This window comes from Athene cunicularia, assembly GCF_003259725.1.
Source record: "Athene cunicularia isolate RWA chromosome 2 unlocalized genomic scaffold, athCun1 chr2_part1, whole genome shotgun sequence".
NCBI lineage: Eukaryota > Metazoa > Chordata > Aves > Strigiformes > Strigidae > Athene > Athene cunicularia.
In genome coordinates, this window is record NW_020799095.1 from 114,698,320 (window position 1) to 114,720,599 (window position 22,280).

A 22,280-nucleotide genomic window follows, 5' to 3' on the forward strand; every position below is an offset into this window, starting at 1 on the left:
CCCCAGTCGTGCTATGGCAATAAATGAATTAACATTTAAGAGGCACACAAGTACCATGTTGATGTACTCCACAGAAAAGCTCATGAGGGAATTAACAAAGGCTACCTTCAGAGCAGGCTTGGAATAATACGCAGCAAATGTGTCACAGAGCCACATGCTGAACCACTAGAAGAAAGCAAAATAAATAGCCACTTACTAGCTCGGCACTGTCTACCCTGAGCAGTGAGGGAGGAAAGAGCCCTCCGAGAAAGAACAGTGCGTGCCCCTAGGGCTGGGGCACAATGCGGGGTCACAACGCCCCCACACACTCAGCCGAGTGACTGCTGCTCCCACAACCTACATTTTGCCTTTTCCTGCTGCGGTGGTGCTTGACTTCCCAGCCTAAATAGTACATCTGCAGGGTTGCTTTCAAGCTGCTGTGCCGTTCTTGTTAAAGACAGGAAACTTCTGATGTAGGACAGGGGAGTAGGAAGACTGACACCCTTTGCTCTCAGGGCTCCATCTTCCCTGTTACTGTTACACAGAAGTGAAGAGGCTGTGATTCAGTGGCAAATCTGGTTGAGATATTGGGAACCGGGGTCAGTGGAATAGGAGCAAAAAAGGGAGACTGAAAGATGAGGCAGGTGTAAAGGACTAGAATATCCGAGCAAAGCGATTGGAAGCTGTTGGGCTAGAAAGAACGCTTGGTGGGCAAGGCAATGGGGATAAGCAGGAAAAGCATGAATGGTGATGACAAGTCCATATATGTGTGTGTGTGTGTGTGTGTGTGTGTGTGTGTGTATAATATTCATAAAGTGGGAGAAGAAAATTTTCTTCATTACCTGACCAGAACTTCTTTTGTTTGGATATCATATCCTGCACACTTTTTAGCAGCTTGTGCTGACTCTGCTGTAAATTGGTGTTGACTGCTGCTGCAGTGTTGTGTTTATTTGGTCCCATGACTAGGTGACATATTGCACCCCAGGGAATTAGGGGTCTTCCAGGAACTTCTGTCTGAAGCAGGCACTCCTATCCCTTCTATATGAAAAAAAGAATTTGGAGGAGTCAGCCTGTAGCAGAGAAAAAAAACCGGAGAGGACAAACTTCCACCCAAGCCTTTCCTCTGCCCTGAACATGGGGTGTCACCAAGGCAAGATCTTGGCACTGAAGCTCAGAGCACTTAGGAGCAGGAGACATCAGACACATCCACACTGATGAAAAAAGACCAAGGTGTGCACCCTAATTTCAAGGTTGTGGCACAGACTGACTCCTGTCTGTATTGCTCTGGGAAAGCCTCTGCTAGAGGAGTCTCCTCCATTTGCCCTGCATAGTGCCTGGCTCTTCCTCTCCTCTGGGTCTCAGTGGCCTTAAAGCATAAGACCATGTGCTCTGCCAAATACTTAAGCATCTCTGTATGCTTTCCCAGTTCAGAGTGTCTGCAGTAAGCTGACAGCTATGTTGTAGCCCACCAGAGAACTGTTTTTACAGCAAGTGCCAAAGGGTATGGGCTGCATCCCCCGAGGTGTGGGTGAAGGGATGGGTCAGGAGAGGGTGCACAGCCATCTGGGCCACAGTTAGAGCCAAGTGCAGTGCAGTGCCATCCCTACCACTCTTTGGTGCAGACCCTGCAGTAAGCTGTGTTCAGGGTTTGCAGTGGGGAGATGCAGCTGGGGCCAGCTGTCGGGAAAGGAGGGGCATTGAGAGGGCTGGTGGGCACAGGGAGGACGAGGCGCCATGTGTTGGGGTTCACTCTGCAGCAGCTGCCCCTTTAAGGTGGTGATCTACACTGTACATCTGCAGTGTAGATGCACTCACTGAGACTTCACACATGCGGTTAAGTACAGATCTGGGCCATGGTGACTTGGCTTTGATGTTCCAAGGCACTGCTTGGAGACCTCTCCCTAGGATGTAGTAACCATCAGGGAGGAAGATGGTCACTGCTGCCATAGTGGTCACAAAGCCAGCTCCTGTTTGGGAAGCACAGCAGTTTGTCACCATTGTCCTGTAGGCTAAGCATGGGACTGGCACTAAGGTTAAGCCAGAGTTTCTGTGCTGCTTTTCCCCCTGACTCACCATGTCGATGGATCACTTACCCAGCTCAGCTATGCCCCTAGACAGGGATGCTGCTTCACCTCTTTGAAATGCTGCAGCTGGTGTATCAAAGCTGCCCCTTTGGGCAGGTCTCTGCGGCACAACATCATGCTGTTTTAATGCAGAGCTGTGAGCCAGCATAAGTGCAGAATCTGCAGAGTTGTATTAGCAAGAGATTTCAGAAGGGCTTATTAGCCTGGGCAGAGAGCCACACTTCATGGCTTCTGTGCTGGAGCTGTGCACCACTGAGCAGAGCTTGCCTGCATCTGCCTGCACCACCTGTGGGAGCATACATGTCTTTCAAGATGCTTTGCCCATTCATTTCATTTTCAAGTGCTTTCAAAAATAAAATAGTACCTTTTACCACAATTACTTCACACTTGCACATTTTTTCTGCAATACTGAGGGTGGGGTGGGGTGCAAATCCTTGGTTTTCCCACCTGAGGAAGGCATACAGGAGAGCACAATGGAGTGATGCACTCTCCTCTGCAGTCTGATGGGGAGGGAAGAGGTCAGAGAGAGAAATGTCCCTCAGACCTTGTCAATACAAAAATTCACAGGTATAATTTTTAAAAAATGCTTATTATGTTGTAAAGAGAATGAATAATTGGGAGATGAACAGCCCTGAGGTGCTGGTGAAATGGGAAGGGAATTAGAGGGAAATGAACAGATGGGAGGTGAGAGTAGATGAATAGAGTTACACGATGTGATCTGATTGATTGGCTGCAGTGTGTCATTCTGAGAACTTAAAGCCTCCTGCACTTGGGGAAAAAACCATGCCACTCTCCTTCTTCCTTAACAAAACCCTCCAAAGGAAGCCCAGCAAAAATGTAATATGTCCTCACTCCTGTGGGCTGCAGCACATCAGCATTGCTGTGATGTAAAGCATAAAATGAGGGATCAGAGGACTGGAAGATGTCTTTTAAAGCAAGCACATCATTATACGCTGGCAGTTACTGTTAGCTCAGTGCAGGATTTTGGTATTTTATTTTTTATGGGAAACAAAACTGATACCCAACAGGCATCAGTTCCTGTGAGCTGATTGACTCCAGCTGTACTCTGACAAAAGCCTTCTGAAATCAGTGCAGCTAGAAGGCCTGAATCCAGTCTTCTTACATGGTTTTTGACTGAATTTGAGACAGTTGCATTAAAATGACCACACACATAAAGCCATCTGCTCTCTTAGATTTTGATGTACATACCTATGCAGTTCTGTCATTTGAAATATATGGCTGACATGCTGGAGAAACAGCTGGGTAGTGTTGATTTTCCAGACCTCCAAATATTCTTGCTGAACAGTAAAACAACCATGGGGAGTTTGATTAATGCTTTAAATAGAGCACACTCAAATGGTGCCTAGGCTTCAGAATTGAGACTGAGAGATCATTTCTCTTTCCATTCTCATTTTGCTCTCCTAAGCAAGGTTACATAGCCTTGTAAACTAGGCTAGGAAAGTGAATGGGCATTGACTTGTCTGTTAATTACTTCAGCTCTCAGCCCACAGTGATCATGTTGTACTTTTACAGGTGGTAAGTCTCTCTCCTGCATGTATCATGTCAAAGAAACACAGCCATATGGTCTGTCAGCTCAGGGCCTTACACAGTAACCCCACCTGTGTGATACAAACAATTGTCTACCTGTGTTAAAATTTAACTCAACCAGATCCTCCATACACAAGCATCTTCCAGACTGGTTATTGAGATTTTTTTAGCTGAGAAAGGAAGAAAACCAGAAGGCTTTGAATTCAAATATACTCCAAAGTTGCAGCACACCCAGGACATGTGCCACATTTCAGGGGTGTTGAAGGTAATATAGTGTGAGGTAGTTGTGGCTATGATATGAAGGAAACATTGCCTTGTAAATCATGGAACCCGTTCCCCTTGGCATTAACAGGTGAGAACTCATCACAACTGGGACCTAAATGTAGGTAACCCATGAATCACATGATATGACCATATATTTATAACAGATCAGATGAATTGTACCCTGAGAAGGTCTATTTCTCTCTGCCATTTATAGCACAGAGAGATAGATGTCTGATGGTGAGATGAATCACAACACAAAATGAAAATGTAGTGATATGAGGAGAGGGCCAATGCAATTACTATATCCTGCTTAGATGATTAGTTCGTATCTGGCCCAGGTCAAAATGACTTGGACATGTCTTGAACATTACAAATTAGTTGCATTCATCCTTCAGAAACAGTTGAGGCTCTGCTGCCTAAGTATAGGCATCTTGTATGATCCTAGGCACTGTGATGTCCTCTTGGGCTCCATCTGTTACTCCAGAAGGACTTCTGGAGTAAGTCTTCTATAAATCCTGGGTCAAACAGTCAGCCATAGAAGGTTGTCTTGGATACCCTAAGGTGCCTTAAATTGCAGTAGGTATCTACACTTAGCAGCTGAATGTCATCCACACTGTCAAAGTTGACATCTCAAAGGCATAATGAGCTTGGAAAGAAAATCATTGCCCTGTCACGATAGAGAACGTGGATTAGGATGGTTAAGGGAAGCTGGTATTTTTGTGGGCACAGAATGACAAAAATGTTGAGCAAGGGACCGCTGAAGATCTTCTACCCAACCCCTAGCTCAGAGCAGGGTCAGCTAGAGCAGGTTGCCCAGGAATGTGTCCAGCTGGATTTTGAATATCTCTAGGCATGAAGACTTAATAACCTCTGTGGTCAACTTGTTCCAGTGTTTGTTCACTCCCCCAGTAAAAAATACTTATTCTCATGTTAAAACGGAAGTTCCTGTATTTCAGTTTGTGCCTACTGCCTCTTCTCCTATCCCTGGGTATCACTGAGAAGAGTCTGGCTTTGTGTTCTCTACGCAGTCCCATCAGGTAATTGTAACATTGATATGGAAAGACAGCAAAATAAAAATGTTTTTGTCTGGTGCCATAAACAACCACCTGACATAGGGTATCAACAGAACAGCATTTACAGGATCAAAGATTAAACAGAGCTTGCCAAACAAGGAAAGTTCTGTACTGCCCATTTACTATTTCATATCAAAATAGCTTAAACTGTTGTGCAAGTGGGTGTTTTGGTGTTTTTAATTCAAAGATGGTTGTAAATTACAAGGACTAGAGTGGCTGAGGGAACTGGGGTTGTTTAGTCTTGAGAAGGCTGAGGGGAGACCTCATCGCCCTCTACAGCTACCTGAAAGGAGGGTGCAGAGAGCTGGGGATGAGTCTCTTTAACCAAGTAATAACCGATAGAACAAGAAGGAACGGCCTCAAGTTCACCAGGGAAGGTTTAGACTAGATATTAGGAAGCATTTATTTCCAGAACGGGTTGTTGGGCATTGGAATGGGCTGCCCAGGGAGGTGGTGGAGTCCCCATCCCTGAAGGTGTTTAAGAGTCGGGTCAACATAGCACTGAGGGATATGGTGTAGTTGGGAACTGGTAATTGTTGGGTTGATGGTTGGACTAGATGATCTTCAAGGTCTTTTCCAACCTAAACAATTCTGTGATTATTTCTCAATAAGAGATTAAGGTGGAGTTAGACACCCAAACACTTTTCAAGATCAGATTCTACTTAAAAATTTGAAACATGATTGTTTGATTCTCTGGAGAAAATGTTAATGCAGTTAAAACAGGTAGCAGTACTTTTAGAACAGAAACTAGTCTTAGCCCTAGGTTCAATACCAGTCAGAATACCAAACCCCTTAAATATTGTGTACACTTGCACATACTAGAATATGACTGCTTTCTTTGAACTATTTGTGTGAGATACACAAAAGCAAGATGAAATCAACATACATGATGCATTTTTTCAGACATTAATTTCAGATATTAATTTCTATATCTCCAAAATATAGTTACTGGTGAGTTGAAAATCCTTTATGCAATAGTGGCCTATTGAAAATAATTTCTCTGTCATTAAATAAAGTATAGCTATAGAATACATACTTCAGGATGTTCTAGGCCAGTAAAACGTATCTCTCAGTCTACTGGACTGTGACCTGCAGTAATATATATATTGCCAAAATACTCTTCTGAGCAACTACACTTGTAATACTTACCATAAATGAAGAATATGAAAAAAGTATTTTAGAATCTTGTGAACAGAGTAATTTTCTTTTTTTCCTACATACAACTTAAGTTACAAATAAAACTAGAAACATTTTTCAGCAAATGAAAAACTGATGTATCCAGAAAATGGAAATCCAAACACAACAGCAAGTTCTTTATTGTGGTGTCATAGAAAACAGCAATGATTTTTCAAATCACTATCGTGCCCTTCAGATAGATGTCTCAGTTGCGTATTTTAGGACAGGGGACCAAACATCCTCTAGGAGAAAAGGAAAAATGATTGTTGCTGCAGAGCTTGGCAGATACTAAGATCTCAGTTGGATCCCTCTGTGTCATTCAGAAGGGCTGAGCATAGCATTTGAATCATCTGGCATCTTGAATTTGGAGGTCAGGTGGGTTGCAACACATTTATTCGATGCTCTGGCTATTTTGGCTCTGTGTGAAAAGGAGCTGCATGGGATCTCCATGCAGAGTTTAGGATTAAGTGGCTCCTAACCTGGTGTGCATCTGAGTATCAGTATGGGAGAGAAACTGGTATCTTGCTGTTAAAGGTGCAAGAAAATTTTTTTGTGTAGTGAGATGAGAGCAGAGATAATCAGCTGTTATCACAAAAGGCAAAATTGCAAGTTTTTACACATTTGTCTTAGAGAAGAAACTTTCTGCTGTATGTTTGCAAATTCTGTAATGGATCTGCAAATTTTTATATTCATTGTAGGGCAGCGGGTCAGACAAAAACAACAGATTGGTGACAAGTATTAATCAGGTGCTATTTAATAATAATTTAATCTGGTAATCCAGGAAAAAAAAAAATCTGTTGATATTGTGATTTGAATCCATTCTGTATCAGTTTCAAAGCTGCATGATTAGTTTATGCTGCCACATACTAGAAATATGTAAATTGCCATTTTGCATAATCTCTTAAATCAGCTGTTTTTCTATATTAAAATGCAGTCATAAACATTACACATGTCACATTATTGTAAAAAATACACAGTGAAAACATTGGGCAAACATTTTCTTTCAAAATTTTGGCATAGAATCTTCCCATTGAGCATCCAGTTTTTGTTATCTCTCTTTGGAGATTTTTTTTTTTAAATGAAAATTTTTTTATTATGCTTTAATGAAAGCTCCAGGCATAAGAAAAATAATCATACAAGATATTCACAGTCACGGTATTCAGTCCTGATCAAGTGCTGCAGTACCAAAGGATTCAATTTTTCATGATTCTTATCAAAAGAGAGGTGATATCTAATCTCATGAGATAGCTAAGGCTTAAACTGAGGTTACTGTAACAAACAACTGGGAATTACAAACACATCCTGTAGGGAATGATACCCAAAATTCTAAAAGCTATCCATTGGAAAACTGGCTCTGTAAGACAATGTGCACTATGCAAATACCTGGGCTGGATGATACTAGCTCTACCTTTGAAAAAGTTCTCTTTTAAAAGTTCCTGACCGCAGCAATGATTTTGCACTAAAGCTCATTGCCCACTACAAACTGGGAGACAACTCCTAGCCCAAAACAGAGAAAATGGAGGATAACAAATCTCTGTAACAATAAACTTATCAATCTGTCCTTCCATAGCTCAGTGAGTTAACACTGGAGCATGAAGACCTCAGAAAATAAGTGTCTTGGATTTTCCCACTAGTTTAAGCCCTTTCAGCTTGTGTCACTGCAAGAAATCATGATGTTCCACTTTCTCTAGTGTTTACTCATTTTTTATGTGTTGGTGGTATTTTGTCCATTAGCAGCACAAGATAAACTATGCTTCCAAACTTGCAGACAGACATTAATTTCAGATGGACTAGCCCTGAATAAAGTTCTCCTTCAAGGGTGTAGACAAGGAGATAATGATAAATTGCAGGACTGGGCACACCAGAAGCTCCTCCGTTGTCATATTAATTCTGGCTTCTTCATTGATCTTGGGTAACTCGTAGAAGTTCTGCCCCTTAAACCCCTACATCAGTAAAATGTGATTTATATATCTTGAGATTTGTAACAAGTATGAGCTGAGACTCACTCCCGCAAGCACTTGTCATTTTACAATGTTCTTTCCAGCAGTTTTGCCAAGGAAGACATCAAGCACCAACAGATCTCACAGCCTCTCAGGATCAGGTCTTTAAGTTGCTGAGTGTGTTCAGCATTATGGATAGCAGCTAAGCACTAAATATTTTGAAGGCATTTGATATCTGCAGTAAGTCATGTCCCTGTTCATATTTAAAGGAATGCTTCTCAAATTCCTTATGTGCTCCACAGAAAATAATTAAAAAGCCATAAAGATGAACAAAAGCCAAAAATCATAAAATGAAGCAAAGGGACTCCAGGAAGGTGAGTGTTTCTGCAGCAGCTTTTGCTAGCATGCGTGTATTCTTGCTTTTAGGTCCCAGTCTGTGGTGGAAGCCGGCACACTGAAACACGAAGACCAAGGGGAAAGCGACAACACCCAGCCGCTGCTGGCTCTGGACTGAGCTCCCACGTGCTCAACACACAGAGATACATTAACTGGCATCCACCATACCAGAAACACACAGAGCACACCACACACACACACACACACACACACACACACACACGTGTTTTGCTTGAGAACAAGTCCTTCATGTTTCTTGACCAAGTAACAACTGTCACCCACCATCTGTCCATGTGGCCAACAATGAACAAAACCAAACACTTCTATTGACACAGGAGTCTGTCCATACATAAAGAATTTACTTTTTTTTTTTTTTTTTCTTTTTTTGACTTATGACATTAAAATATTGCAAGTGATGGGACTGCATTATCTTTTTAAAGAAAGCGGGGTGTGTCAGTAGTTTTCCTGAAGACTCCATCAGGGATGCTCAGTTTTATAGAAGCAAAGGTTAAGTGTGTTTTAAAGAAAAGCATCTCAGATTTAAATTTTGCACTGTAATCAGCAGTTTAATCTGTCTCAGAGAGCAGAAACAGCAGCATCTACATAGTGCCCAAGTTTTACAGAAGAATTTTGCATTTAAAAAAAAGAAAAAAAGTCAGTGCCGGCATGCCATTCAACATGACACTTTGTGACTGCCTCATCCATGCTGTTTATAGGAGGTCACATTTCAGCATCTAGCAAAAATTATTCTTAACTTTTGAAGCCCTTATAAAACTGTGAGCTAAGTGGAATGAGCTGTGTGGGCAGTAGACGCACACAATTTGAAATGCAATTATTTAATTTTAACAATGTGTTTTTCCACAGGCAACTCGGGAACCTATTTAGATACGTGCGTGTGCATGTGTGTGTGTGTGTGTGTGTGAAGGGGGGGTGATAGGGAGACCCATTGGATACATTCACCAGTGATTAATGGTTCAATCCAGATTGTTTCATTTAGGTCACAACAGCAAATGAAAGCTCTGCAGAGCCATTTTCCCTCTTCCCTCCCGCAATCAGTGAAAGGTGTAGCCAGAAGGGTATGCTGATTGCAGATGTGGACCATGGTTAAAATGAAAAAGGAAAACTTAGAATTAATTATTCAGTACAAGCTTCTGTTAGAAGGAAATGTGGAAGAATAGAACTGAAATGCCAAAGATCAGTTTGTTATTTCTCTGCTCTAGCTGCAAAAAGAGTCCCATCCCTTCATTGAAATGGAAATCAGATTAAAGAAATAAAAGAAAAATTGTTATCAACTTGCATGTGCAGTGACTTTATTTCCTAAAATGGTTACAACCACTGTACACACCTTTAGTCTTCAATTAAATTGCCATACATTGACAATTTACTAGAACAAGCAGTTGGCAACAACACATCAAAAGTAGTAGTGTAAACCATATATATAAAATGAGATGATAATGGGCACAAGAGTTTTTAATGTGCCTCTGGAACATCCACTGAATACACAAGCAATACACTGAAGTGATGATATAGTTCAACTGGTCAGCCCTAACAGATGGACTAACAAAATACTGCCTTTATCTACAACAACATTTTATGCCCGCACAGGGCAGAAAGGACATTCTGCCAGATCCTATCAACACACCTGGGATTTAACCACTAGTATTTGTACAGAATAGCCTCATTCACACTAACCACCTTCTGCAGCAGCATGTCATTGATACAAAGCCTGGTCTCCATGATAGAGAGCAAGTCTTTAAGGCAGTGGATGGCCCCAGCAAGGCAACACGGGAGTTAGAAGAAGCAGCACAAGTTTGCAGTAACATTAAACAAGCAAGACAACTGAGCCATTTATCTCTGGGATTTCTTCCATTCCCCCTCCCCTGGCATTACCACCTATTACAGAAAACTAGGATGTCAACTCCTGGTAACAGGACAAAGGTCCCTTCCTTTCTCAGGGCTCATGAAGACTCACAGGCATCTGAATTTGTCACAGAGAACTTGCTTAAAGCAGAAAATAAAAAACCAAACAGACAAAAAAGGACAGACATTGGCCATTATACTGCAGCATTAATGAATAAATACTTTGGCTTACAATTTTTCTCTGTTAATACTCTTACCTCCACTGCCATTGAATCTTTGAGACACCTGTTACAATCACTGTTCATTCAAGTGGGACTTGTTCTGCCCAAGAAGTGCAAATATCACTGAAATCCAGTCCTCGAGGATTAATCCTTGGAAAGGATTAGAATTTTTTTTTTTTAATCTGTGACATGAATAAATACATATGATGCCTTGTATATAACCATATGATGCTTGTATTTAACTGTAGGATCTTATACAGACTGTGCTTGCAAGCAAGGCAACTATAGCCAGGGAGAAATCCACCTCCTAACAGCATGATGAGTACATACTGCCTTACAAACAGGAGACTATATTGCCCTTTTCTGTCATTGCCCTCCGTAAATTTACAGAAAAAAAATATTTAAATTGCAATGTCTCTCCATTTAAAAAACATTTCCATTCACTTCTTTCATTGGCATTTTCAATGCTGAAAAGCTTTTTCAAGGTGAAATGCCAGTTGGCAAACAGGAATACCTAAAATAATATACCACTTATTCACTACAAAATTTCTGTAGTTTACTATATACATATCTATCTCCTCCATATGTAACTAATCCGCTAACTGTACCTAAGAAAAAGATGCTCTCAGTTCCTTGACATGTAGGCATAGAGTAGATTTACTTCAGTATTGCAGGAGCTATTCATAATACACCTTGCCATATTCAAGGCACTTAAGATTTTAAATTGCCAATATATCACTACACAATTTAATAAACAGTGCTACTCCAGCACACACACATCTTGGGTAGATTACTTTTATCTATTTGCCAATTTTATCTATTTGCCAATTGCAAATGGACAAGATAAAGTATGAGCCTTCAAATGAACAATGAAACATTCTGAAGGATGGCATGGATTTTCATAAACAAAGCTCCAAAGCTTTTACTCCTCCTTTAGTATTTACTCTGAGCTATAGAAATGAAAATGCAACATTAATAAAAATATTTCTAAACCACAAATTTTGGTTTAAACAGTTCTTGATTTCTTCTTTACAAACTATGTCTTTATTTTAGAGAATTACAAAATAGTTTATAATTTCTACTGATAATCACTTTATAAAGATACAAAATACAGCCTCTAACTAAACAACTACCGGGATATTTAATTTTATTTTTTTTTACTATCTTACCCCCCACAATAACGAGTACCTTATTTCGACTTTTGCACCATGATTCTCCTAAAGCTCCCCAAAAGCACTTTTATATTTTCTTAAGCATGAAACTTATAAATCTTTTCAGTTTTCATGATGATGAAATGAGAACTGTTGCTTTCTTGTATATTATGTATAGTCTTAGTGCTGTTTTTGATATGGACAACACATTAAAGCCTAATTATCATAGCTGTCTAAAACTGATTCTCAATTAGGGAGGGTTTATCAGTTTAATAGTCAAAAAGGAAATTAAAGTGCACACCTCCAGAAACTGGTTATACTAATTTATGGTGCAATCACCACGTATTACACGGCATTACAAGATTTAGTTACCTAGTAAAATACAAACTCTGAAAAGCATTCAGTTTATGGGAAGGCACAGCTCTTATCTGTATTTTGCTTCAGCAAATGTGGCATTCTGGTCACAATACTTAGGTACCATGATGTAGTCTCTGCAGTAAAAAAACCACTGAGCATTAAACAAATAAGATGACTGTTCACTGTCTTTTGGACAACAAAGCCAAAACTGTGGAGACTCAGTAACTTCAGTGTCTCCTTGCTTAGTGTTTGTCTCTCACAACCCTCGGTAATGATGCCACTGCTCTTGACAAGCCCTCAGCACCCTAGCACACCTATCTACACCCTGATGGTTTTGCCAGCTATAAACATCTACAGTGCAACCTCAGGTCACTCTTTCCTGTTAGTGTTCTTAGAAGTTAACAAGGGAAGGTTCTGCACCCTCCATTTCCCATCAAACTGTACGGACCCAAAAGACCAGCCAACTGCTTAAACATCCAATCAGTTTTCTTTCTTGAAAATAGGCCTTTTTCCACATAGTAAATTCTGTATGGCAAATTCAAAGCATGCTGTAAATGGTACTGGGATAAGACTAATTCAGCATTATGCCATACATTTCAAGACAAGGAAAACACTTTTAGGTCAATTAAAGGATCATTCTAGCACTCTGTAGGATGCTGGCAGCAGAAGTTAATACAAGTTAATAACCTGAAGCTCTTTGTCTCCTCTGCATTCTGGCAGGAAACCAAGTTAGACTTTGTCCTTCTGCCCAAAGCACAAGAAATTCTTCACATATTTTTTTCTCCGCTGAATGACCACCCAAGGGTAACATAGGAGCAGCCCCTAGAAGGGGGTGCCCCAGACCCCTGCTAGGTAGAAAATGGATATCACAACACAAACTTTTGTAATGATATGAGAAACAGCAGTTCACCACAAAAGCCTAAAAACTGTCAAGCACTTTACGATCTGAGACCACAGATGTCACATTTGCTCAACATCTTCCAAAATCACATTATCAAACTGAAGGTTGCCTGCTAAGAGAACTATTTTGTTTTAGAAGAACAATGCTTCACTAAGCAGCTGATTATGCAAGTTTCTGTTTGCCTTTGCAGGAAGGCAAGAGAAGGCCACACTTGGCAAAAATGAAATCTGTTTATATATAACAGTATTTTCCTTCTGCTGATCGCTAGAGATGCACTTTTATATATAGGATTTTTTTTTAAAAAAATAGTGGTTGATTAAAGAAAATTTGTTCATAATTATGCTAGAAAAATACAGTTACTCAGGTAGAAAAAAAATACAAAACATACATAATGTGTTCACATTATCTACAGTTGATAACACAGGGACACATTCTATGCCTAAAGCAGCTAATATTACAATTGCATACTGATTTTCAAAGTTGATTGTGTGCATATGTTTGTAAATATCTTACATGTTGCCTCCCAGATAAAATCCTGGGAAGTATTTCCCAGATGCAGAATTGCAAATCTTGTGCCTGAACCTGGTCAGGCAGGTGACAGACTAACTGCCTTTGTACGTATAATGGTCCATGACAAAAACATCTGCACATTCCTCAGTTTGAAAATCCAGACCTACTGCTCTTTGGCTGACAAGATCTCTATTTTTCAAACTTGCAGCCAGAAAAAAATACATATCAGTGCTGTATCAGTATGAACAAAACATGGCTTTTTTTTTTTTCCTTCTTTTTTTCCTTTTTTAAAATCAAGTCCTCTGTGATTGCAAAATGTCGTCCTTATCTCTTCTAACCCTTACAATACTTGTATTCTTTGTATGCTGGATAAATTAATCCTATCCGCATACTCTAAAGGGGTTAAAGCTCCTCTGCTCCGCACAACAGAAGGAACCCCTTAAATAGCAGGAAGGGTGCGTCTCTGTTGTGCTGTTAACTCAGGGTGCCACACATCCACAATGAATATCAGGCGATAATTTTCAGCATCCTGCCATACTTCATGTTCGAATGAGTCATCAAAAATAAGAACTTTCCCTTCTTCCCAGGTTCTGCAACACAAAAAAAGAACATGCTTTAGTGTAGTATTTGAAGTGCTGTGGAGCAGGGCAGCTATATATCAGCTCTGAAGATGTTCCTTGACATATTACAATGATTTAAACAGTATATATTGCACAGTCAGGATTTCACTACCTAATATAAAGAGATTACGTATCAGTTTTAACTGAAATAAATTACAGAAAGATCAGTCTAAAGGACCTTTGTATTACTGAAGGATTGTTTCTCCTCTCCTCATCTCCTCACTCTGCATAGTTATCCCCACATACAAATTAAGACATTTATAATATTTGTTACTTATATACTTCTGAGTTGAGTCCAACAAGCAGGGAGCAGGTATAATACTGGTGTATCAACTTTTCTCCTTTTCTGATCAGATACATACATAATGAGTGATGGCAACTGAGGGAATGACCAGTAATATGGTCATATGGTTTGAAAACAAATTACATTAAATCAATCTGCTTTTTCTAAAAATCAGAACAACAGAATTGGGCCCTGATCATGCTTAAAATTTCAGGGATGTTAATAGCAGTCAGTCTAAAGGCTTTTCTTCAGAGGAAGGTTGTAATGCCATAATGTACACTGGGTTAACTCTACTGTTAAAACTGAACTGGAAAGATGAGTCCACATAACTTAAAGCCCCTCTGCTTGCCAAGTTCTGCTTAGGCAGAGCACATCACTGAATGGATGCAAATAACCTCGGTGAGTGTTCTTTACAGCATGTAAGAGTCAAGATTTAACTGTGGTACTTTTCCAAAACCTGTACCTTTGTTAGGCCCCAAAAGAGACACACAGTTTATTTCAAGTGGCTTGGTTATGAGTGCCTTCATTGTTTGAAAAATTAACAAGATTACCAGATTTAAAAGCAATGGCGAGGGGCAATGTAGAAGGGAATTCTACAGAACTAACTGGCAGAAGAATCAGTGTTTCTGTCAATTTTATGAAGTATAGAATCACAGAATAATTTAGGTCAGAAGAAACCTTGGAAGGGCATCTGCTCCAAGCCTCACTGCAAAGTCAGATCCAACTCTGAGGTTAGATGAGATATCTCAGGTTCTTGATTAGTGGAGTTTTGAATATCTGCAACCACAGACATTCTACCACCTCTTCCCGTGTTTCACCAACCTTGTGAGAAATTCCTTCTATCTAGATGGAATTTCCTTCACTGTCATTTGTGTCCATTACCTCTCATTCTATAACTGCACACCTCTGGAAAGAGTCTAACTCTGTCTTCTGCACAGTCACACATTAGTAGTTGAAGACAGTAACTAGGCTCCCCTTTAGTCTCCTCTTCTTCAGATTCCAAACCAGCTCTCTGACCTTCTCCTCATGTGTTGCATGCTCCAGTCTCCTAATATTTTTTCAGTCTCCACTGGAGTCCCTCTAGTTTATCAATGACTTTTTTTGTACTGAAGAGCCCCAAACTGGATACAGTACTCCAGAGGCAGTGTCTTGAGTGCAGAAGAGAGCGAAAAAATTACTCCCCTCAAACTGCTTCCTATGTACTTAATAACAGTCCAGTACACAGGCCTTTATCAAGACAAGAGCACTTTATGTCTCATGTCCAATTTATCCCCTAGGACCCTTAAATCCTTTTCTACAGAGCTACTTTCTATGCAGTCATCAGCCAGCCTGTAATGTCACAAGGTGTTAATCTGCTGTTATCAGTTGCAGGGTTTTGCATATGTCTTTGTTGAACTTCATGAAATTTCAGCTTGCACGCTTCTCCAGCCTGCTGAGATCTGGATTAATGATTTTGAAAAGAGCTTTAACACCTGGTTAAAGGCAGTCCTGATACTGCAAAAAATCAGCATCTGATCAGTGACCACTAGTGATAATGTCACATGTCAAAAAGTCACGGTGCTACTCGTTTGTTGCTGCCCCTCAGATCTCAATCTAACCCACTGCATTTAGACACAGTAGCTGATTATGTGTTTCATGTTTTGTCTATTGTAAAGTCAGGCAGTGGTATAAGGAAAGCAAATTTATCGTGCATTGCAGCAGGATGAAAGCATGCACCTGATTATACCCTTTCAGGTAAGACTGGATGAATAAGTCAGTTGATTCAATAATGGTCAAAGAAGTGTTACCTCCTAAAGCCACTCTACAATGACTGCATAATCAAGTTTATTAACAGATTCCTTAGGAGCTGAAGCTGTCCAAGAGGATGGATGCCCATAAGGGGAATTAAGAACTACGACCAACAGTAGGATGGTAAAGAAACAAAGGTCTTCCCATCAAAGACAAAAATACATTGCTTAGCTCATTCAATTGTGTTCAAATTTTTTTTTTTTTTTTTTTTTTTTGTTTTCAAAAACGGGGTGAATGTGAGATTTAGACTCCCAAGTCATCTCGGTATTTTAAATTTTTTAAATTCAACAAAAGCAAAAATTAACCATCGAAATTTTTTGGGTTGTGCTGTAATGTTCTGAAGAGAACTAGAAATTGGAGCATTTCTACTGAATCTACTGATCTACTGATCACGTAAACATATTTTAAGCAAGAGTAGATAAAGCAGAAACCATAACAGTAAAAAATGCACACAGGTTTGCACACAGACATAAGCCTTGAAGGCCCAGATAATGAGCCTTTTGCAGGTTTCAGCTATGATCATGTGTTTTTTTCTGTTACTGTGTCAATTATCTGGTAACAAAAATGTTTCATGCTATACAGACCCTGAGTCTCTGTTACTGCACTAAAGTTACACTGGCATTATTCAAGTCAGTGGGAGTCTTACAATGCTGTAATGTGGTACAAAAATCAAGTAGACACTCGGGTTTTTGTGGAGTGTGTGTGTGGGTTTTGGTTGTTTGGAGGGGTGGGGAATTTGTTTTTGTTTGAGGGGTACTTTGTTTTGGTATTTTTTTGTTGGTGGTGGGGTTTTTGGGGTGTTAGTTTTTTGGGCTTTTTTTTTTTTTTTTTTTGTGGGGTCTTTTGTTTTTGTTTTAAAAAAATAAACCAAGCCTGAATAATCCTGCCCTAAATAGCCTGAAAGTGCAGCTCAGTTACAGACAACAAAAAATCCAAGCACCCAGATGAAGTAGCTTCAGAGGTTAAAACCCAGGATCTATCATTTGCATCATAATGGGATGGGCTGTTTTGCACAACAAAGAAAAAGTCACAAAGTTGACAGAACTATTAGCTCCTTTTAAACAGATTACAAACCCCACCATTAGCATGTAAATAAATATTTTCTAGAAGCCTTTACGGTGTGAGAAACAATTCACATGGAACCATATTATTCCCGTCTGGTGCTGAGCCACTTTGGGATAGTTTCTGTATCACCTGCATGGCTCTAACATCACATGTTACATGTGAGATCTTGGACTGGATTCTGCATAAGGCTGCAATTCTGCACCTTCATTTCAAAATGAGATTATCTTGTCTGACAGAGATGTTCGATTTTGATAACTGGATATTATTTACCTACTGATTTTTGGGCATTGTACCCTATACTTTACAGAGCTGGGACTTCAAAATGGCCCAAGGACCTAAAATTACTATAGCTGTACTGAATAGCACTGAGGTGTACCAGCTCCTAGCAGCTGCAGAAAGACTCTCATGCAAGTGAAGGAGTAAAAAACAGTACTACACAGAGCTGATTTGCCTGTCCATCAAAGGATGAGTTCTACTGTAACACTGTCCCTCTAAACACCCCCACTGGGTGGCACAGAGGTAACCAAGGAAAAAATTCTTACTGTTCTGTTCTTTATCTCATATACACAGTAGTGGGACAGGAGGCCAGAAAAAGGCCTGACCTACACTAACATTCATATTTGAACCAGACCTCCTATTTTAAACCACAAGTTTGCCACTGCTCTGAATCATCAGGAAGGGAGGAACGGAAAATGCCCAAGGTACGATTTCCTCCTGACACCATTCTCTTCCATAGCAGTTCACCCATCTCCTCTTTCATGGGGGAAGGGATGTAAAAAAAACCCTGCCAGCAGCAGACACACTTTCAGTGTTTTCAGGGAAAATCCTGTCCTTGATTCTGAATGTATAGCTCTTGCCAAAAGCAACTGAAGTTAACACAGTCCAGCACAGGCTGTAGTTAGCACTTGAATGCTTTATGTTTCAAATGAGCGAGTCTGATGCCTGAGATTGAGCCAGGTTCAGGAGCCCAGACGCTGAAGTGCTCTGTCTGCAGATACCAGCAACAAAAGGTGTTTCTCCACTCTTGACTTTGACAGTGCTGCTACCAAGGAGGTAGTTAAGTTTCACTTTCCACAGGACTATCCCTTCTGTTCAGGTTAAGACAAAGAAGGGTGCCAGCCGTAATAATGGGTGGTGAGCTGGGGACACCTACTCTGTTGATAACAGATCAAAACCACCACTTCATTCATGCAGGCTACTAAACAGCCATCTAATGGTAATGCCATTCGGTCACCACCCATCTGAATTCACAAAGTCCTAAAGTGAAAAGACTTCACGTCTCTATATTAGTCCTCTAAGCCCATTAGCTACCTCTCCCTCTACACAACTTATTTTGGATATTGGATTGGAATGCTGGAAGCAAATGTCCATCACTACCTATATGTAGGTAGTGTAGATTGTAACACTGACTGTGACAGATTATTAAATAAGTTAGATGTTGACAGGAGTCTATAGTGACAACAATTTTGGTTATTAACGGATACTTCTCAAAAATTCTAAACATTTCTTGTAGATGTTTTCAAATGTTATGAGAAAAATCTTTGCTACATATTGCAGTCACACAGGAGTGGCATTTCATTTCTCAATATTAGATGTATCTGTGCATTACTACCATGAAAAGAATTAAAAATTAACACTTGTTGCACTCAGATGCTACAGACAAGACAGTGAATCTCCAAAAAAATACATACCGCATCATTAAGTATCATTAGAATTTCACATAAGTCTCAGAAAATTATGTAAGCAAAAAGCAATATAGTTAATACTATATTTTTCTGTCTATGTTAAATCATATCATGCAAAACCATATCACATTTTCTTATATTTCCCAGGGGAGTATATGTCCTGATTGTAAGTGCATAAACTATTGCACTTTATTTTGTTTTTTTTTTTACACCAAACTGGTCTTCAAGGCATCATAATTTTTCCCTAAGGGTTAAGAATTCTTACTTAAAATGCACTTTAAAGATATTTGCTACTTGTGTAACTCATTGGACCAAACACTTCATAGATGTCTCCATTTTTCAGTCCTGAGGAAGGTGGAAAAAATAACCCCAAAAAACCCCAACCATACCTATTCTCTTGAGCACATCGAATTCTGCAGCCTTCCTTAGGTATCACCAAGCCCAAATGCATCCTTAGCCGACAATTGGTGGGCCCTGTGTGGGGCCAGACATGAGTCCCCGGGTGCATGATAGAATATTTGATCTGCAAGAAGAGAAAGGCAGGCCTTCAACACATTCAGCTTCACAACCATACTGATTCAGGATTCCACTCTGTCTCATCCTTGATGATAGGCCAAAAGTGCAGTGTTGCCTTTTATTAGTGTTATAACAGTTGCGTTTTCTCACGTCCTAAAGGCATTCAATATTACAAAAAACATGTCTTGTGCAGGGGGGTGTGTGTGTAAAAGTGCTTATTTTTCACTTTGCTTAAAATAATCAGTATTCATATTTCAATCTGGAAATAATTGTCTTCTATCTACAATCAGAAAAATACCTTCTTTCCTATGGAAAGACTTACATACACTCTTAACATTTAAAAGGATGGATCTCAGGAGACACAAAGGCCTGTGTTGGCCAGACTGACTGGTCCCACTCAGATGACAACGTGGCTGTCAAGGTCACTGTCAGCCTTGGCTAGAGCAACCATGAGATGGTAGAGTTCATGATCATGAGAGGAGGAAAGAAGACAAAAAGCAGGATTACTACCCACAGCTTCAGATAAGCAGACTTGGGCTTATGCAGGGATCTGCTGGGAAAAATCCCATGAGATACAGTGCTGTCGAGAAGAGGGGTCTTGGACTGCTGGTTGATTTTTAAGTATCACCTCATCCAAGCTCAAGAATGGTTCATCCCCATGTGCATGAAGCATGGTGACCCAGACAAAATTTGAAGCACAAAAGGGAAGCCTTCAGAAGGTAGAAACAGGGTCAGGTCGCCCAGCAAGACTGTAAAGACACTCTCTGAGTACGCAGGGATGAGGTTAGGAAAGTCAAAGCTCTCCTGGTGTTGAATCTGGAGAGTGAATCGAAAGGCAAGAAGAAAAGTTTCCACATATATGTTAGTAGTAAAGGGAAGTCTAGGGAAAATATGGGCCTGGCTGGTAAATGTGGCAGGAGATCTGATGATAAAGGATATGGAAAAGGCTGAGGCACTATGTGCCTTATGGAAAAGGCTGAGGCGCAACATGCCTTCTTTGCCTCAATCTTTACTGGTATGACTGACCTTCAGGAATACCGGGCACCTGAAACCAGTGAAAAACACTGGAGCAAAGATAACTCACCTTCCGTGAAGAAGGATCAGGTTAGGGAACATTTAAATAAACTCAACAAACTGGTTCACAGGTCCTGATATAATCCACCTATGAGGGCTGAGGAAGCTGGACGATGTTGTGAATCCACATGGTAATGAACCAGCAAAAGTCACTGAGGACTGGTAGAAAGCAAACGTTCCTATCTTCAAGAAGGGCAAGGATCTGAGGAACTATAGGCTAGACAGGCTCACCTCTATCCCTGGGAAGGTGATAGAGAAAATAATCCTGGAAATCATTTCCAAATACATGAAGGAAAAGAAGGTGACTAGGAGGAGTCAGCACAGATTTATGAAGGGGAAATTGTACTTTATCATCTTTCTATGGTGAGATGTCTAGCTTGGTGGATGAGGCGAGATTAGTGAATACTGTTTATCTCAACTTTAGAAGGACTTTCAACACTGCCTGCATTCTCATTGACAAACTGATGAAATAGAAACTAGGTAAGCTGAGAGTGACCTGGATCAGGCAGAAGGAGGGACCCTAAGAGACGAGGGAGGCTGGAAACAGGTCCCTGCTCGGGGAGGCAGGAAAATCCTCTCTCCACCTCCCTCACCCTCCATGGTGCCCCTTCACAATAGATTCGGGGCCCTGGAACTTTTTAATGAAGAAGAGAAGGAGGAAGAAAATGAGACAAACGAAGAAGACCAAGGTCCAACTAGGCCAGGTCACTTCAGACCAGGTATTGAAACCAGCTCTGAAAAGAACCCCAGAAGAGTCATTTTAGTGGGTGACTCCACTCTAAGCGGTGTCAAAGGCCCCATATGCAGACCAGACCCACTCCATAGGGAAGTCTGCTGCCTCCCTGGGGCCGCATCAAGGACCTCACGGCAAAACTCCCCACTCTAGTGAGAACCAAGGACTACTACCCTCTCCTGTTTTTTCAGGTAGGTAGCGATGACATCACCAGGAGAAGGCCTAAAGCAATGAAGAGAGATTTCAGGTCCTTGGGGAAACTGCTTAAGGGGTCGGGGGCACAAATTGTGTTCTCCTGCATCCCTTTGGTTGTGGGGATGGACGAGGAAGATTACAGGAGAATTCAGCAGATGAACGGATGGCTCCAAGACTGGTGCTACCATCAGGGCTTTGGATTCTTCAATCATGGGTTGGTATACAGGGCACCAGACATTAGACAGAATGCACCTGTCCTAGAGAGGGAAGGGGATTTTGGGGCAGGAGTTAGCTGTGCTCACTGACAGAGCTTTCAACTAGATTTGAAGGGGGAAGAGGGCAAAACATCAGCCCATCTGAAGTGCATGAATACCGATGCACACAGCATGGGTAACAAATAGGAGGAGCTTGTAGCCGTGATGAAACAGGAAAATTATGATGTTGTTGGTATTACAGAAACATGGTGGGGTGTATCCCATGACTGGAGTTTGCCAATTGATGGTTACAAGCTCTTTAGGAGGGACAGACAGGGAAGGAGAGGTGGTGAGGTGGCTCTGTATGTTAAGGGCTGTTATGATTGTTTTGAGCACAGGTGTAGTGAAGACAGGGTAGAGTGTCGGTGGACAGAGAGGTGGATGAAACATTCTATAGGCATTTAGGAGAAATCTTACAATCTCTTGCCCTTTTTCTTGTGGGAGACTTTAACTTCCCAGACATCTGCTGGAAATACAACACAGCAGAACGAGATCAGTCCCGGAGATTGCTGGAATGTGTGGGAGACAACTTCCTGACACAACTGGTGAGTGAACCAGAGAGGGCGTCCTGCTGGTTCACCTCCTTGTGAACAGAGAAAGACTGGTG

The 22,280-nt window shown here is 40.8% G+C and overlaps 2 protein-coding genes across 9 annotated transcripts in view; one reads left to right on the top strand and one right to left on the bottom strand.

Annotated features, from left to right (window-relative positions):
- Positions 1-13,248, top strand: part of CLVS1 (clavesin 1) — a 109,526-nt gene extending 96,278 nt beyond the window's left edge. Inside the window, exon 6 of the mRNA XM_026841994.1 lies at positions 8,491-13,248. Coding sequence (XP_026697795.1) covers positions 8,491-8,578 — 88 coding nt within the window. The 3' untranslated portion in view covers positions 8,579-13,248. The remainder of the gene's footprint in view (positions 1-8,490) is intronic.
- A 482-nt stretch (positions 13,249-13,730) lies between these two features.
- ASPH (aspartate beta-hydroxylase) overlaps positions 13,731-22,280 on the bottom strand; it is a 99,088-nt gene continuing 90,538 nt past the window's right edge. For 7 of the 8 annotated variants that reach the window (XM_026841982.1, XM_026841981.1, XM_026841979.1 and 4 more), the window contains 2 exons: positions 19,291-19,424; positions 13,731-14,050 (listed from right to left, as the gene is read on the bottom strand). In XM_026841982.1, the coding sequence (XP_026697783.1) occupies positions 13,900-14,050; positions 19,291-19,424 (285 nt within the window). In that variant the 3' untranslated portion in view covers positions 13,731-13,899. The remainder of the gene's footprint in view (positions 14,051-19,290; positions 19,425-22,280) is intronic. The other variant, XM_026841984.1, reaches the window with a different exon arrangement.